This window comes from Lontra canadensis, unplaced genomic scaffold (genome assembly GCF_010015895.1).
Source record: "Lontra canadensis isolate GAN:19392208 unplaced genomic scaffold, GSC_riverotter_1.0 scaffold18, whole genome shotgun sequence".
Classification (NCBI taxonomy): domain Eukaryota; kingdom Metazoa; phylum Chordata; class Mammalia; order Carnivora; family Mustelidae; genus Lontra; species Lontra canadensis.
In genome coordinates this window covers 16823494-16840916 of record NW_022631012.1, presented here as the reverse complement: position 1 = coordinate 16840916, position 17423 = coordinate 16823494, and the positions used below count along the sequence as shown (strand labels likewise).

At 42.5% G+C, this 17423-nt stretch overlaps 1 protein-coding gene across 12 annotated transcripts in view; it reads right to left on the bottom strand.

Moving 5' to 3' along the window:
• ANKRD44 (ankyrin repeat domain 44) overlaps nt 1-17423 on the bottom strand; it is a 311506-nt gene that overhangs the window by 92236 nt on the left and 201847 nt on the right. For 7 of the 12 annotated variants that reach the window (XR_004382975.1, XM_032860168.1, XM_032860169.1 and 4 more), the window contains exons 10-15: nt 16669-16783; nt 7537-7619; nt 6329-6446; nt 4296-4364; nt 2183-2323; nt 478-561 (exon numbers count right to left, since the gene is read on the bottom strand). Coding sequence is in view for 11 of the 12 variants with exons in the window: in XM_032860168.1 (XP_032716059.1) it covers nt 478-561; nt 2183-2323; nt 4296-4364; nt 6329-6446; nt 7537-7619; nt 16669-16783 (610 nt within the window). In the remaining variant the exon portion in view is untranslated. The remainder of the gene's footprint in view (nt 1-477; nt 562-2182; nt 2324-4295; nt 4365-6328; nt 6447-7536; nt 7620-16668; nt 16784-17423) is intronic. The other 5 variants (XM_032860170.1, XM_032860164.1, XM_032860171.1 and 2 more) reach the window with 3 other exon arrangements.

The following is a 17423-nucleotide window of genomic DNA, read 5'->3' as shown; positions in this document are numbered from 1 at the left end:
AAGCCAGAGAGGGGCACGTGGGATGCGGTGGGGCAGGGGGTGTTTGTGAGCTGCGGTGTGTGTGCTGGGGGCGCGCAGGGCACAAGCAGTGCAGGTCACACTGGAATCTCAGAACATTTCTTTCTAGAACCTGCCAGATAGTTACCCCAGGTCATTAAAGGAGAGCCTAAGGCCCCGGGGGGAGGCTTAACATGTCTCCTGCCGCATACGAGAGGTGGCAGAGTCAAACATGGTATTTCAGACTCCGAGAAACCGCGGACCCATCACGGCGACGGTCTCAGGCTCCAACTTTAGGAAGAGTTTCTTGTGTGAAAATAGCATAACCGAAGGATATATCCTTCACTAAAGGCAAGCCCATATCACTTCCTCAAGATCCCAAATAAAGTCCCCAAATAAAAGGCTGGCCCCCGTGGCAACCAGAAAAGCAGACGCGCACCAGTGACCCCATCTTGCACTTTAAGCCGAGCAGAAACTTACAGCGCGGCCTCCTTTTCCTTCAGCTCTCGGGCTCTTTCAAGTTCTTCTGAGTTTTCATGGGCATTTCCTAACATAGTCTTACTTCTCAGCATAAGGGAAAGAAAAAAAAAATTACAATTATTTGCTTTCATGGCACAGTCGCTCGCAATTTGATCCAACCTATATCTCAACGACTTTTCCCACAACCCAAAAGAAGTAAGCATCACCGGTCTTTTCAGGGAGGACATACGTGGTTCTCTTAAAGGCCATCCCTATCCTCTTCCACGGAACCCAACTGAGAACGTGGCTTCCCTTGAGCTCCCACCCAGGAAAGGGCGAGTAAGACATCAAGTCGTCCACCCTTCCACGAGTATCCTAAGCTCCCCGCGTAAACAGGAGGTTTACACTTCCCTGACTCCTTCCACATGCCTCGCTGCCTCCTAGTCAGCTCAGCACCACGTTTACTGAGGAGTGGGGTTCCAGTCACCCCTCCATGGCCAGAGCAAGCTTTCATCACTAGGGATTCCTTTTTATAGCTCTTAACACATGACGGGTACTTGTTCCCCCAGTTTATTCTAAGAGAACAGCACAGAGCCTGCTACGGAGTAGGTTCTCAATAAATGTTTGCTGAATTAATAACCGGCCTGGCTATGAGAGCCCAAGGGCAGCTCTGTCAGACTTGCCAGCAGTGTATGAATGTGAGGGGGATTTGAACACTGATTTCCAAACTGGAAATACAGGTCATAATCCATCACGGAATCGTGAAATCAATTTCGTGGGTCGCAGTATTTTGTTGCTTTTTTTTTTTTCTTAACAAAATAGAAGATATCAGAATGCATCACACATAGTCAAGGTAAATATGGTCTTGTGAAATTTTGGCTGTCTTTTTACATTTATATTTAAAACATACCTAGTTGAGTATGGATGCTGGGTCATGATGTAAAATGTATTTCTTACTGTGGGTCACTATAAAATATCTGAAAGCCACAGCTGTACACAAAAAGAACTTAGCGCTGACCCAGAATCAACTCCATAGCATAGCACACCACATAAGTCAATAATTCTCCAAACAGGGACACCAAAAAGCATTCCTAGGAAGGAGACCCAGGTCCTCGAGTCTTTGAGAGCAATCTCAGAAACTGTAGGCTGGCACCCCTACCCGCTTTCCCACTTGAACTGGCTTTCTGTTCCTAGGCACCTAGAATCCAAACATGCGCAGGGCACCCAACTTCCTCTCCTCCAGCTCCTGAAAGAGCATCTGTGCCCAGTTTGGAACAACAGTGCCAATTTTGCACACTGATGCTGCATTTGAAGGCTCCTGGGATCATATATAGACGAATACTTCCACCATGTGATGAATCTATTAGCAAATATTAAGTTTGAGGGCAAATGAAGCATTTAAATGGTGATGAAAACTGTAGGATATGACAAAATAAATTACAACTGATTCTGAATGAACTGAAAACCTAGGCTTGACAGCCCCACTTGGCATTCAACCCAAAGACCAGAGAAGAGAAACCATGGGGTGGTGACATGTGATAATCAAACATAAAAAGAGCAGAATGGGAAAACCAGGGTTAGGGATGAGGCAATTCTAATTCCTCTGGGTCTGGATGAGAGACATTCTTCATTCACAGTTTCCAGGAGGCAGCATGAAGAGAACTTAGCAAACCCTCCCCCTCCCCAGTCAGACCCCCAAAGGAAATTTGAGCAAGGCTGTTTTTACTTTCTATCCATGTCTGATGCAGCAGCATAGTGCAAAGCCGTCCGTCCCCAGTCATCTGTTTCATTAACGTTGGCCCCTGTGGTCACTAATGTCTCAATACAGTGGAAATGACAATTTGCAGCTGCATAGTGCAAAGGTGTCCTGAAAAACAGACAGCGATTTGTTACTTCGTTCATCTGATAACCACCCCCCCCCCCGCCTTCAGCAGGAGCACTGACAGCGGTATTCCTAGGAGTGGGGAAAGCTCTTCAGCTCTCAGGGGGTAGAGGCCAAGGGACATGCCTTCCTTTGACTTTATAAGTTGGAGCTGAGGCTACAAAGACAGGGCCTCAGACAAGGACACCTACCCGGGGATCTAGTCTTTCTTTCCATTCCCAGTGCCTGTCCCGGTGCAGGTCTACACTAGTGTTCTTTTGGACTATTGCAATACCATCCCTATTGGCCTCCTTAGCTCTAATCAAACTTCCATCCAATTTCTAGTTGGTATGAGTGAAGAATGAGTTTTTGTAAGTTCCGACAGCCACACACAACATCCTGGTCTAAAACCGTCAGTCCTCTCTGCTGAGCAAAGCCTTGATTCCTTAGTCTAAAATCAAAGACCTTTCCAAGCTGGGCCCAAACTACCTTCATAAACTCTCTCTCTACCCCCCTACATGAACCCATCACTGCATCCAAGTGGGCCACCTGAAGTTTGTCTAATCATGTCCACATCTTCCCTACCTTTCCCCATGTTGTTTTCTTCCCTGGAATGTCCTCTCCTGAATGTCCTCTCCTCTTCCACCCACCAAAACCCCAAAGCTTCTTAAGTTCCAGAAGTTCTCCGTTCCTTTTGTCTGAGATCGTGCAGCTCCTGTCTGGTCTCTCCTGAGCTCTCATCTCACACTGCCTTAACTTTAGCTCTCGGTATTGTCTCATCTTCTCCATTGAACTATAAGCCCCTTGTGGGTAGGGATATAGATTAACAGGAAGAACAATGTCCAAGGACTCAGAAGCCCTATGTTGTAGTCCGGACAGATCTATAAGGGGCAACAAACCACACCCCTCTCTGGGCTTGGGCTTCCTCGTCTTCCTTCAATAATGACCTGTGAGCAGCTGCCCCCAACATCTAGTTTAGGTCAAAAACTCCTGATATTTTACACATACATGGAAATTTATTACAGGTATAACTCATTTAGTTTCTCCGAGCTCAACTTCTTCACCTATTGAAAAGGGTAAGAAGCACCTGCATCTATCTCACAGAGTTGTTATGGAAAACCAAGTGGGTAACAGGAAAATACATGCACCTTGCCAAGAGTAAGGGACTGCAGAAACATGAATTCACTAGCCAATAGTTAGGGAATAATAAACAAATGAAATGCTAGAAATAAAATAACTTTATCTCAAGAACTATTTATTAATTTTCAAGCACCACTCTTTCATATCTTACAGTCAATGTATGGGCACTTTTACTTGTTGAGTTTCTCCTCGCTCATCCCAAAACAGGAAAATTATAAGCACTTTACATAGTGGACTGTTTGTGTTTTCATTAATAGATGGAAAACTATTAGGTACCAACTATGTGGCAGAGCCCTTAGGTAAAGAGAAAATGAGACCCAGTCCTGGTGCTCAGGAGCCCCACGGTCAGGGGAAGGGAGAGACAGGAGAGCCAGGGTCCATTAGAACAGTGTGATGTGTGTTCCCATTGTGGAGTAGGGAGGTCCCAGGGGAGCAGAGAGGTGGGGCAGCCCTGCCAACAGGGGCAGGAGGTGTTACCTGACAGAAATCTGGAAGGGTGGGTAGGCATTAGCCTAGGCAGGTTGGGAAGAGAAGAAATCTGTTGTAACTTCAAGAACCAGGGTGCACGTGGAGGGGAGGGAATAGAGAGATGCTATGGGAAAAGACCAGAAGAAGACAAGACACAGCTGGCACTTCCAAACAGAAGCCATGAGAGGACATGCCTGCCTTGGGGCTTGTGTCTGCCTCGTGGGTGTCTCGCTACAAAAAGGGATTTCCTTCTGAGCATGGAATCTCCCTAGCTAGCTTCCCTGTTTACCATTTCACTGTAACACGATTCCAGAAGGACTGCTCCCCACCCGTCACCGAGGCACTGAAGCAGAATTCCCCGTTTACATACCTCCCACACTTGTCCTTTTTATGGAAATCTGCTCCGCTGCTCTGCAAGAGTTTTATACATTCCACATTACTAGAAAGACAGGGAAAACCTCATTAAGATGGTAGAGGTCAACTGCTTGGCTATCTTCAGACAGAGCTGATTTTGATTTTGGGCCACGATGAAATGAGAGCTCTGGCTTTAAATTCTGCTAATGCAAAACCAACCTAAACATCTTAGAGGAATGGAACTGTGCAAGGATTTAAAGTTCCAAGCTAATACATCAATGCATTAAAGAGCTTGATGGAACTTTCCAGTTCCAAGAAAAAGGTATTTAATGATGATTCCATGGTTAGACCTTCAGTGGTATTTTCATCGTGTAGCCTGAGAATCTCTTTCAAAACCATCAAGAGTTTAGGAAACAACCCCTTACACCTATGATAACTTCACGTCACCTCTACACAATGAACCAGAATGGAGAAACATTACCTTTTATCACAGGAGAATGAATTCACCGTGATAACCATTTTCAACCCAGACTCTCCATAATGGGAAATGAGACCACTGCATTTCCCTGTCCTTGTAATATAGGTAAATAAATGTGCAAAAAATAAAAGGACAAAAACAATCTAAGGGGCCACAGTGATGTTCCAGAGCTTCTTTGTCACTCTCAGAAGCAATAAATCATATTTAGTAGACATAAAGGACCCACTGAAGTGAATTTTCCAATTGAAGGGCATGTCGCTAAATATTAATTGTAATAGGAGTTTCAGATATGAACCCAGGATGGTGCGTTGCCAAGGTCTGATAATTTTTTTAAATGTCGGCATAAAAAGAGACAATCACCCATTATTGTTCTACACTTGGAGGGCTGAGAGGCAGTCTAGAATTTACTGTTTTATTATCATTTTAATATGAAAAATGATCTCATTAACGAGGAACCTGAGCAAGGCTCCCCCACCCCCCCCACTCACTCTTTGTAGCCACCTTTCTCAGAGAACCGTCTATTTCAGTCCTAAAATATAAGAACTTTCTGGAACCATGATGTGTTGGTGTTGCCTGCCAGTTGATGTAAAAGCACCTGTCTCTTACTGAGTGAAGCCAAAGGAACAAAGGCAGAGGCAGATCTAGGTGTTTGGCTTATGAAGGTCATTCAATTTGGGGAGAAGGTTGGGGAGAAGGAGAGTGATATAAAAAATAAGATAATTATGAATATAAAACTGAATACACAATTTCGGAAGGGACCCATGCAAGTAAGGGCTCTAAAGTTTCACAGTCAACCCACCTCTGATAAAGAGGTAATGCCTTTGATAATGTACAGATGACAAATGGAGAAGCATCACTGTTCCCTGAGGACTAGCAGACTGATTGAGAACTAACACCTTACCCAAACAAGGTCACCCGAGGGAGGCCATGTTTGGTCAATGTCTGGTCATATATCGAAACTCGCTGACCAGAGCCGTAGTCTCACCACTGATATGAAAAAGGGTGTCTGATGAAAAATGCTCTTTACAACTTAAAAAAAAAAAAAAAGGCAAGAATTAAATTGTTTCTTGCCTGTCCCTTGGGTTTCTTTGCACTTTAGTCACATTTAACCATTGATGTACTTAAAAATAAGTTTTGAAATCAGGACAAAAATATCTGTAAATAAACATGAACTAACTCAATCTTGGATTCCTTTGATCATCATCCACCTACCAGTGACAAAAAAGGAAAAACTTAGGAACAAATCTCAAATTGTTTTCTTTTGGTAGAGTGCATATCAGGTAGGTACATATTCTATAGGCTGAAGACCTACAATTAAAAAAAAAGAAAGAAAAAGAGAGAGAGAAGAGAAGACGAAAGAAAACAATTCTCTCTATGAGGTGGGCTAACAATTTTTCTTGGGAAGAACAAACTTACAATTAATATGGAAATGCAAAAGTGCTATTTGGCGTCGGTAGAAATGATTCTTACCCATCTAAGGAGACTGCTTGTGATTCACAGACAACTTAAGCCAAGTAAGAGAAATGAGGAGTTAAGTCATGAAGGGAGAAAGGAAACTGCTAATTACTCACCCTCCTGCGGCAGCAGCATGAAGGCACGTTCTTCCAAATTTATCTGGGGTGTCTATTTCAAAGCCTGCAGACAGCACGTGCTCATTACTAAACAAGGATACTATGCTATACTTTTGTCCTAGTTAAACCACAAGAAACATTGCAGAGACAGAAAAATCAGTTAGTAGAAAAACCAGAACGCAAGCAATTGTAGTCAGAAAGAGGTTGTCATGGAAACGAATGGTAACTGCTCAAGCTTGGCAATTTTATAGGAAGAACCGTGAAGTCTAAAAGAATTTATTTTCACATTCAGCCCTGGGTGAACCACAGCCCCATATTTCAATCCCAGGATAGAAATTTATGAAACCAATTTGAGATAAGTAGGGCACTAGACAGGCAGACAGAACACATGGAGAAAACATGGACAGCAAAGGAGGAATCTTAACATGCTGGGGTAGATATTTTCTTACATGTATTATTAGCTTTCAGTTGGTTTAAGATTTGAGAAACATGCTTTCATGCAGGAATGATTTTTAAACATGCCAAGAGCAGTGAAGGCAGAATCAACCATAGGTAAAGCATTTAAAAGGAAAAAAAAATGCCTCTGGGATGTCTGTTGAATTAATTCATAAACAATCTTTGCCTTGCAGACCTCTATCACCTTTGAAAGCCAGGAACTTCTTAATACAGGGAGGTTGGCAGAAGCAGTGATAAGAAAGATTAGCAAAGCTCCAAACCAGAAAAAATATCTTGGTTCCAAACCGACCCACATTTAAAAAAATAAAAATTAAACCTAGTTGGAGGGGATCACACCATAGCGATTTATCAGAGCCCACAGAGGAGGAAGATAACGTGCTATTTCTACAGTCAAAACATGGCAGATTTGGCCTTTTTCCTTTGTTGAAAATATTAACTGTTCAATCCACCCTTTTAAGCCTCAAAAAATTTTCCCTGATTCCGACAAACTTCCGGGAAGCTATGGCCACCCCTGCCTGTCTCTCACTCTGGATCACCCAAGCTTTAACTGGAAAAACAGGCAAGACTCTCATTCCGGGCCAGGAATACCTCCACTCAAACAGCTGCAACACCAAGCACTGCTGGGACCTGTCCCCAGACCAGATAATGGATGACACCAAGCACAAGCAGCCCCTTCCTCTGGCCAGACACCCCGAGCCAAGTGGCTCCTTACAGGACACGTTAAGCCTCGGCTGTGGGAAGGGGTTACTTACCCGACGATAAAAGCTTTCTGCAGCAGTCCGAGTGAGCGTTTAGGGCTGCTAAGTGTAAAGGGAACATACTATGGATTCCACACCTGAGGAGGGAAAAAAAGAAAAAAGAGTGGCTCAGGGGGACATCTCACAATAGACGCAGAAGGACAGTAACGTTTCTGGAAGTTCTTGGATGAAAACTAAATCCACAACACCTCGCTTCGAGGCCCTTGCCTGAAATAATTTCATGATCCCTCTACTCAGGAAATAATTATGCGATCATTTTCCACATTAACATGATAGTATATGTGCTGCCGAAGCGAGCACCCACATTAACATGATAAAATCCTGAACCTGGACCAGAATGAAAAACCCCTGACAATAAGAAAGTATCTTTTTCAGATAATGTTTCCTATAAAGGGTAATGCTATATTTCAGATTAATTTACCTTTTTTTCTTTCAGCTGAGTAATTTTATCTGTTTTATTCAGTAACCTGTTCTATTCCTTGAATTGGTAAAGAAACACTATTGACCTATTATGTCCCAAATACTTCGCTGAGAGTTAATAATGGCTGTACTATCGAAATCAAAATGTTGGATGCAAATAAAAACCAATGTTGACCTTTTGCAGGTGCAACTTCATCTTCCTACCAGACTTTAATCCAGCATATTACCCACATCAGGACACCGGTCATGAAAATGCACTGCAGCAACAAACGTTACCTGGCATACATGTCATAAATCTAGCATACTTTCCCTAACAATATTACAGAAAGAATCTAGAAAAGGAATTTTTAGATTGATACCCCTTCACAACACAGTCCCCAGGATGATCCCTTAAGGGACAGGTGCTTTTTGATAGCAGTGCTTTTTCCTTTAAAATCAAATCTTCCGGGCGCCCAAGTGGCTCAGTGGATTAAAGCCTCTGCCTTCCACTTGGGTCATGATCTCAGGGTCCTGGGCTCGAGCCCCGCATCACATCCAGCTCTCTGCTCAGCAGGGAGCCTGCTTCCTCCTCTCTCTGCCTGCCTCTCTGCCTACTTGTGATCTCTGTCTGTCAAATAAATAAATAAAATCTTAAGAAAAAACCCTAAAAATAAAATCAAATCTTCCTTGGGGTGCCTGAGTGGCTCAGTCTTTAAGTGTCTGCCTTCAGCTCAGGTCATGATCTCAGGGTCCTGGAATCGAGCCCCGCATCGGGCTCTCTGCTCAGTGGGAAGCCTGTTTCTCCCTCTCTCAACCCCCTGCCTATGTTCCTTCTCTCGCTGTGTCTCTCTCTGTCAAATACATAAATAAAATCTTAAAAAAAATAAAATCCCATCTTCCTCTTGCCCATCACCTCTCCTCACACAAGGACCCAAAGCCGGGCGCTGAACTGTCATTCCTAATGAGCGGCATCATCGGGGGGTTCCGGTGTTCTCATAAGCATTTATAATGCTAGTGCTCATTTCTCAGAACATCCCATCAGAGTCAAATAACGTATTTCAAAACTTTGCAAGCCGCCGCATAACACAAGTAAGTACGTTTACTTCCACCTGCAGCATCAATGACGACAGTTCCTTCTCTCACACAAAGTCGCCTCTTTTCAGATCGCACGATGCATTAAGAAACACATACGGTTGGAGTGGGTTAGGTTTCAGATATGTGACTTGTATTTGTTATCTCAAAAGTTCTGATGATGGGTGTGAACGTGTCAAAGCATAAACATATTCCCAGCCATCTCATGGTGCTCAGCGCTCTGCCAAGTCCTTGTCTGCCGACAATTAACCACCTCTCTTTCCATGAAAACTTCTCTCTGTGTATTGGTGTTTTTGTTCAGTCTCTCCTCTGCTGGTTTTCCTTTCCCTATATGGAGATTTCCAACCCACTGTCTACAATAGCTGGCATCCATCAAGAGCCACAATTTGCTTGTCTTCCGGGCAGCGTCACGCAGAGGGGAACTGCTTGTAATTGCCTCTCTCGTCATTGACAAAAAAAATTCTGAAAGGCAATTGCACCAGTGACAACCTTGATGTTCGTGGAAAGGAAGCGGCATTGGGGGATGGGAGAGCAGCTTTCCCATCTATGCTGCATTTACTTTGTCCTCTTGAAGCCAGGGAAACAGTGATTTTTAAAAAATGTATAATGTGTTTTAAAAACACATTACTAAGTGGAATTTTAAGACAAGGAGTCTGTAACTTTATTTGTTTAGGGCAAGTAAGGCAAAAACGTGATGATATTACTATCTCTGGACATTTGTGAGACAAAAAGAGTATTTTCTAGGATGGCTTTAAGTTCTTGAAGGAATATGCCTGGAATTAGGTGGGATTTCCCAAGATTTCTTTGAGCCTTCCCCATTCTTTAACTATAACTTTAATAAAAATATATTTGTATACAAATACATAATCTACAAAATATAAATATATTAAAACATTTTATATTATATACATATTATATATACATACATATACACACATATGTATATATACATAATATAATACATATTTCATAAAGATACAAAAATACATATCTTTACATACAATAATATAAGCAAATGAATTAGAGAAAATAGCATTCAATTCTATAAGAAATCAATTAGGAAAAACATAAAAGGTGTAAGTGATAGTATAACAACAACAGCATGGTAACATACTCTGTAAATTTCATATGAAAATTTCTAATAAACTTTGACACTTAACATCCTTGTCTTCAGATAATTCATCATACTCTACATTAGCTAATTCCTTCCTTTTTTTTTCCTATTACTTAAAAACTTGAGAAGCTAAGGAGGGTAGAACTATTCTAAAAGGTCTAGCAATAATTCTGTTTGATATATGTATTTTATTCCATCGTTCATTAAAAAATCACTATCTCAGTGTAGGTTTGAAAACACATTAATTTAGACTCAAGTACCACTGACATTTGAACTTGAATATGATACTATGGTTCAAATACGAAAACTAAATATCAGGCCGAGATTGGAAATAAAAGTCAAATTCAGGATCTCTGAATCACTTCAGAAATGATTCACGCATTTCAAGATAAAATTACTCCTTTATTGTTATAAAGTAAGACTGCTTATAAAGGAAGAGCCATAAAACCTTTAGCAGGGAAATTAGGGTTTGGCTGTCCTAGGCAAATAAGAAGCGTCACTCTGACTTCGTCAGATATACATCAAAGAAGATCAAGAAATAAAGATGTCAGATAACACTAAACTTAACAGTGCATAAATTACAGGAAAGAGGAGACCAATTCCAGCTAAAATGCTACATTTATTTGACCAGTCATAAAATTAATGGGACACATTTGTATTAGCTATTTCTAATTTAGCTGTTAGCTGGCATCTCCTGGCCAGTTATTTCAGAATAAATGAGGTCAGAATAAATTGTAGACAGCAATCGGAGGTAAGGAAAGGGCTCATGCACTATCAGAACATCAGTCCTTTTAAGCTCTCCCCTTGGCATCAGAGAGCTATGGCCATTCCTTCCCACTTCCAGTGCTCTCCAGAGCCTTCCTTCAGGCGATACCCTAAAAAAACACTGTAGTTACGGTGATGGAGTCAAAAACCTTGGGTCTGAGTCCTAATCTTGACACTTGCCAGCTGTTTGATCTTTGGCAAGTACATAATGCTTCCCTCATCCAGAAAACAAATATCATAACAGTGTTGATTTTATAGAGCAACTGTAACTAATTAATTAAACTAATTAATAATTAGCAATTAAACTAATTAGTAATGCACCCAAGTGCTAACAGAAGGTCTGGACCATGACAAGACTTTACCATACAAGTTAGTATTATTATTGCCCTTGAAATTATTATTAGCTTAGTGGGATAATCAGCAGCCTGTGAGTTTTGAAGTCTTATCAGGCTGTGATTCCTTAAAATCAGGTTTGTGACTCTTAAAAAGCCAAGAAAAAATTGTGATCAACTAACATTTCTGTTTTCTTTCTACATCTCAGAATTCTTTTTTTTCTTTTTTTCTTTTTATTTATTTTTAAAATTTCTTTTCAGTGTTCCAGAATTCATTGTTTATGCGCCATACTCAGAATTCTTTATGGTACTTATCTCACAAATCTCCTAGGGAAGGTGGACTGGTTTAGTTCTGTCCACTCAGGAGTGAGATTTTATGCTTCTTACTTGACGGATCAAGCCAAATCAAAAGTCAGTTTCCTATTAATTTCATCTACGTCATTCTCAGTATTTATCAGATACCCGTAAGATGGAGGCATTTGGGTACAGTTGGCAACAATGAAGGCTGGTCCTTGCTGTTTGCAACCTACTGACACTTCCAGTGGTTTCTTTCGAATCAAGACCAAACACTCTAACACAGCTTACAAGCCGCTTCTGGATCCAGCTGTTGCTTCATCGACCAGTACTCTAGAACTGCAGCGACTTCTGTCCCTTCCTCCTGGAAAAGCCAAGGCTCTATCCTGCCCGAGGCCTTTTTGGGCACACGTGGGTGTCTCAAGAAACTCATCTTTCTGCCCACCTTCTCATAGCCTCTCTCAAGCTTGTTAGTGCATCTCTGGGGGCCACTGGCAACACCTTTGGGCTCTCACGAGTTCTCCGTGGGGATCTTTAAACTGTCTTTTCCTTTTGATCATAACCTAAAGCGAGTGATCTAAGAGCGCGTTTTGGCTCATCTCAACAACCACCTTCTCACAACAGACCTCGGCCGTATGCCAGCACCCGTGTCTGTCCTCGGAACCACACTGGTGCCATGTGGAGCTACTGTACTCGGCAGGGGCCAATAACAACAGAAAAAAGGTGGACGTGACAGGCAAACGATGCCTGGAGCTGGGAAGGGCCAGTAACAATGCAGTAGGCTTAGTCTTCCAGACGCGCAGAATTTGGGGCAGTTGGCATTTGTGCTGTGTGACCAGCCCACTGGACCTGTACCGCATCGAAGCCTTTGCAAAACTTCCAGTCGCCCAGCATGTGCTAATCTCCTACGAGTCAGTGCCTTGGCCACCGGGACAATAACCCCAGGACAATGGCGATTTAATTTTGGCAAATGGTGCGCTGTCCCACCCTCCACTACGCAGAGAGGCAGTGAGCCTCTCGCCGAGGAGCCTCACCTCCAGATCCGGATGGCCGAGGACACAGTCTCATTTCCCCCTGCTCACGAGCTCTGTGACCTCAGGGAAGTAAGTGAACCTCTCTGTGTCTCATTTACGTCACTGATAAGATGGAGCTAATCGTGTCACTTACCCCTGGGACCGCTGTGACAATTAAGTATAATTCCTGAGAGCCGGTGCCTAGCGTGGGTAAGCAAGGCCTCATGAACGTTTGCTGCTCCTGCTGACCCATGAGCACTGAGTGCTGTTTGCATGGATGCTGTTGGGGTTTCTTTGGACTTATTGACAGAGTAGAGTCAAAGCCTAAGGAGTCTATCTAATTTTACATTTATCCACATTTGAGTAACATTGTAATAAAAATAATATAATAATAAATATATAATAATATATTTATTATAATATATATTTATATTTATAAATAATATATATATTTATAAGTTAATATATATTTATACATGTAAATATTTATATATTTATATATAATAATGAATAGTAAAAATAAACATACTGTAAGTCTACACCTGGGATCTGCAAGCCTGTCGGTGCCACGACCTAACCAACCGCTATCCGCCCTGCCGTCCCCATCAGCACGGCACTTCCCGGAAGCCTCCCCTGCCCCAGCCCCAGTAGGTCCCACATATGTTCTGTATCCAGTGGCATCCAGAGATTGTTCTGGAATCACACTTTGCATGCCTGATTGTAACTGCTTATTTAATTCCTGCCCCCCCGTGAATTATGAATTCCGTGAGGGCAGGGACTCCTGCAAGGCCAGGAGCTGACCTTCTGCAAACACGCAGCGAATGAACAGATGGCAGAGCCCGTTACCTGCGTCAACTTGGATGCCCCTAATTTTGCTGCCGTTGAGGCCGAATCAGTAAGGTAGAAGACAAATTAAAATCCCAGAGACAAGCGTCTTGAACCCAAAAATGTTAAAGAAGAAAAACCACCACATAAAGTTGCAGGAGCCCTGAGTCAAGCTGCAGAAAGTGCTCTGACTTGAAGCCCAGAGAAGGAAAAAGAATATCAAAAACATTCCGTCGGCCGAGAAGGAGAATCAAACAACTCCGTAAGAAAGTAATGACCATAGTACCTGTCATATAGAGAGCTTTAAAATACATTTGGTCATATTGTTTATGAGTGAGGATAGGTACTTTCATAAATGCTATCTGTTTGTCTGGGTATTAATAGAAGGAAGGTCCCACCTTTCTCCTCTTTAATAAGCTATTCCACATAGACCTACAAGGAACCCAGAGAACAGTGATTTTCTGAGGGCTCTTTGCAAACTTAATCTTCTCCAATTTTCCTTCCCCTATCTTGACATTTCCCCTCAGGTGATTTCCCTCCCCATGCACCACACACACACACACACACACACACACACACACACACGAGTGCAGCCTAATGAACCACTGTTTACTGCAGGAAGCATTCTTATCCCCAGGTACGCTGTGACATAACCAGATGTGGCTCCCTGAGTCCGGGACAATGTTTGCCTCTGTGGCATCCCCAGGACACAGCACAGTCGGTGGAAGGAAAGGCTACTGGGCAACAACGCCATCTCTAAGGCACTGTTGCCACATGGTGTGTGTTCCCGTAAACTGAGGGCAAAATAATTACAAAGAAACAAACCTTGTGCTTATAGAGGGAATGTGTTTGGGGAAATTTTGAGTAAGTAGTGGGCCCTGTCTCTCCCTCAGGTGGATCCAAGTCTGGAATAAAATCAGAAATTCATGGTTGTTTGGTTAAAACACCCCAAGTAGCCCTGAGTGGAAAGAAAAATACCACTGTAAATGTTAACATATCACAGGTGAAGTGGGTGGGCCTAGATATCTGACTCCTGCTCAATGAACACGGAGCACTTCTGACCTCTGGCTTTGGGTAGCCATGGTGTGGTAGGGAACTCAGAATCCAGTAAGAGCTCCCTGATCTTAGGACAGTGCTCCTTCCACAAGACTGAGCTGCTTCTTCCAACTTGCAGTAGCCCAGGCAAAAAGGTTCTTCGACTGTAAGTGGATTCCTTTCTTCTGCAAGGAGACAGCCCACTGCTCTCACTGTTTGTCACCGTGGCCCTCTCTTCCTGCCCCCAGCCTCACCCGGAGCCCAAGGCCTCATCTTCTCCTTCCTGGACATGTGCAAAAGGCCGCCACATGTCCCTGGTCTGGACCACCTCCCCCACGTCTGGGCTATGGCCAGAGTGATCTTTCTCACGCACAAATGGGATCATGAGACACAACCTTCCCTACATCCACGTATAATTCTTTAACAGCTTCCGAATGACTCAGAACAGAACCCAACTCCTTCAAAGGACACGCAAGGTCCTTCAAGATGGCGGCTCTTCCTGCCAACCCACCTCATTGCTTTCCATTTCTCCACACACATCAGGTAATCCAGGCTTGGCAATCTGCTTTCAACACATTGACATGTTTGTGCCTTTGTAAATACTGTTCTCCTTTCCTGGACTGTTCTTCCTTGTGTTTCCTTCATCTTTTTTACCTCACACAATTTTGTTTACCTGGCTAACTCCTACCCATCCTTCTTTTTGCTGAAATGTCCCCTCTTTTGTGAAACCCACAGTGTCAGCATCTCCCTGAATGTTCCCACAGCACGGTACAAACTTCACAAGACTTGAGCTGTCTGCTCTGGATCTTGTTCCTGCCACTAGACTGGACCCTTGGAGGTTGCTGGAAGCCACCAGTGCCTTCCATGGACCATTTAAATTTTGGCTTATTCTCAAGCAAGATTTTTAGTTCTGTTGCACAATACTTGGCAAATAAAACAGAACTCCCAATGCTACAGTGCCCTTATACTGCTCTCCTGAAAACTTAGTTTTTGTTACACATGGTCTCTGTGGTCACAGCTACACTCTCTATTCAGTTCTTTAAGGCTCTCTTGAATTTGGTTCTACGGCATATTATTAAATAATAAGATAATAGCTGTTGATAGCTTCCTCTGGGCTAGGCATTCTTCAAAGAGCTCTTAACAGAGCTTTGTTAAGAAACAAAGAGCTCTTGTTTATGTTAGGGAATATATTTATATAACTCCTACTCACATTGATCTTAACCTATACCAGAGATCTTTACTAGTAATTAAATCCTTTAATCCTCGTAACACACCTGTGGGCAAGTACTGTCAAAACTCCCATTTTTGAAAAGAGGAAACGGAAGCACAGAGAGCTTAAGCAATAGGCACTAGGTCACACAGCTCCCAGGTAAGGTGGCTTGGATTGGCGCCCATGTGGTGCCCATGAAAGCCTGGGCTCCCAACCCGCACATGAGGCTACCTCAGGGCAGTGCATCCTGGAATTATACTCTTTCAACTCTTGTTCCTGCTTTCCTCCCTGCTCAGGATGTCTGCCACCCTCTGCTCCACTCAAGTCATTGCTACCCTTCAAAGCCTACTTACTACTCACCTTCTGCTTGAAGGTTTTTCTGAAAACTCTGGCCACCTTTGAGCTCTCTCCTGTCTACAGGCTATGGCATACACTGTCTACACTGAACACTTTGCCACTTAAGTCCTATCTCATTTAGAACTTTATTATATACTCTCTTGCATGGCTCTTTGTCTTAAGAGGGCCTTGGCCTCTAACAAAATTATGAGCCCCTTAAAGGTACCAACCAGGTGATTTATTTCCAAAACTTCCCATAGCACCCAGCACTGTAGCCGACTTGTGTATCTGCTTATATTCTTGGGGAACGGAAGTATAAAATGAAGTCAGGTTCCCCCCTTCCCCATGTAGCAGATTTACTCAATGGTACTCCCTGAATTTGCCCAACCATGTCTTATTTTTCCTGCCTAACCAACATTAAACACTGGAAGGAACAGAACATTAGAAAGTAGAGTTAGGGATAGAGTTCAAGTCTCCTTAATTAAAACCACTGGAATGTCTTCTTTCTGAAGTAGCTGAACATAAAATTGGTTCTTTCTTGCATCCACCACTAAAAGTCACTTAATTTAGTTCAAATTTCACTTGTATTTAGCCCAATGGTAGAGATCTACCTTAACCTAGATAAATGGAAACTGTCCACTGCATGGCAGACCCCTTTGGCAGTGCTCCCACACATGGCAATTATCCCACTGGATTTTTGCAGTAACCTACTTGGCCGTGTCAGCTCCGCTGGTTATTAAGGTGTTAATCAAAAGCTCATGACCGTATCTTGCAGCCACATGGAGAGGAGTGTTGCCGTCCTTATCCACACAGTCAATTTCACCGCCTGGAAGAGAGGTTATAATATGGGGTGACATATGGATGCCGGCTGATTCAGATGCCACACTCTATGCTAGTCACTCGTGTTGTCCAAATGTTGACTTCTTTCCCCCTCTGTGTACATCTCTGATCTGAAGTACAAGAATGCCTTTCCAGGGGACACATCATCTTCTGAAATAATAGTATAATTAAATCTGCATAGAGCGAAGTCTATTAGAAATGCTTTCAAAATTCTTTCCATATTATCTTATTTAAGGATCCAAAATCTCACATCTAAATTCCTGCTCTGAAGGAAAAAACTTATAAAATTCCATAAAATGTAATTCTGAAGATACAATTTTAATTTTATCTGCGTGATTAAAGACCTACATAGGCTGCATACTAAAACATCAGAACCAAAGAGAATAGAAAGTTCAAGAAAATACTTTATGTAGTTTGACCATTTGGTTTAAAATATGAAGAGTAAAATGAGTGAACGTATAACTATGAACTAGAAATATCTATATTTATAAAAGCTTTTACATTAATCATCGATGGCCCTTTTAATTATATAGTATTTTCATCTTATTTTGTCTTCTTTCTCCCAACTTTTTATTTTACTACATTTCTTTCTTTCTCTCCCCTTTTCATAAATATGTATGTTAATA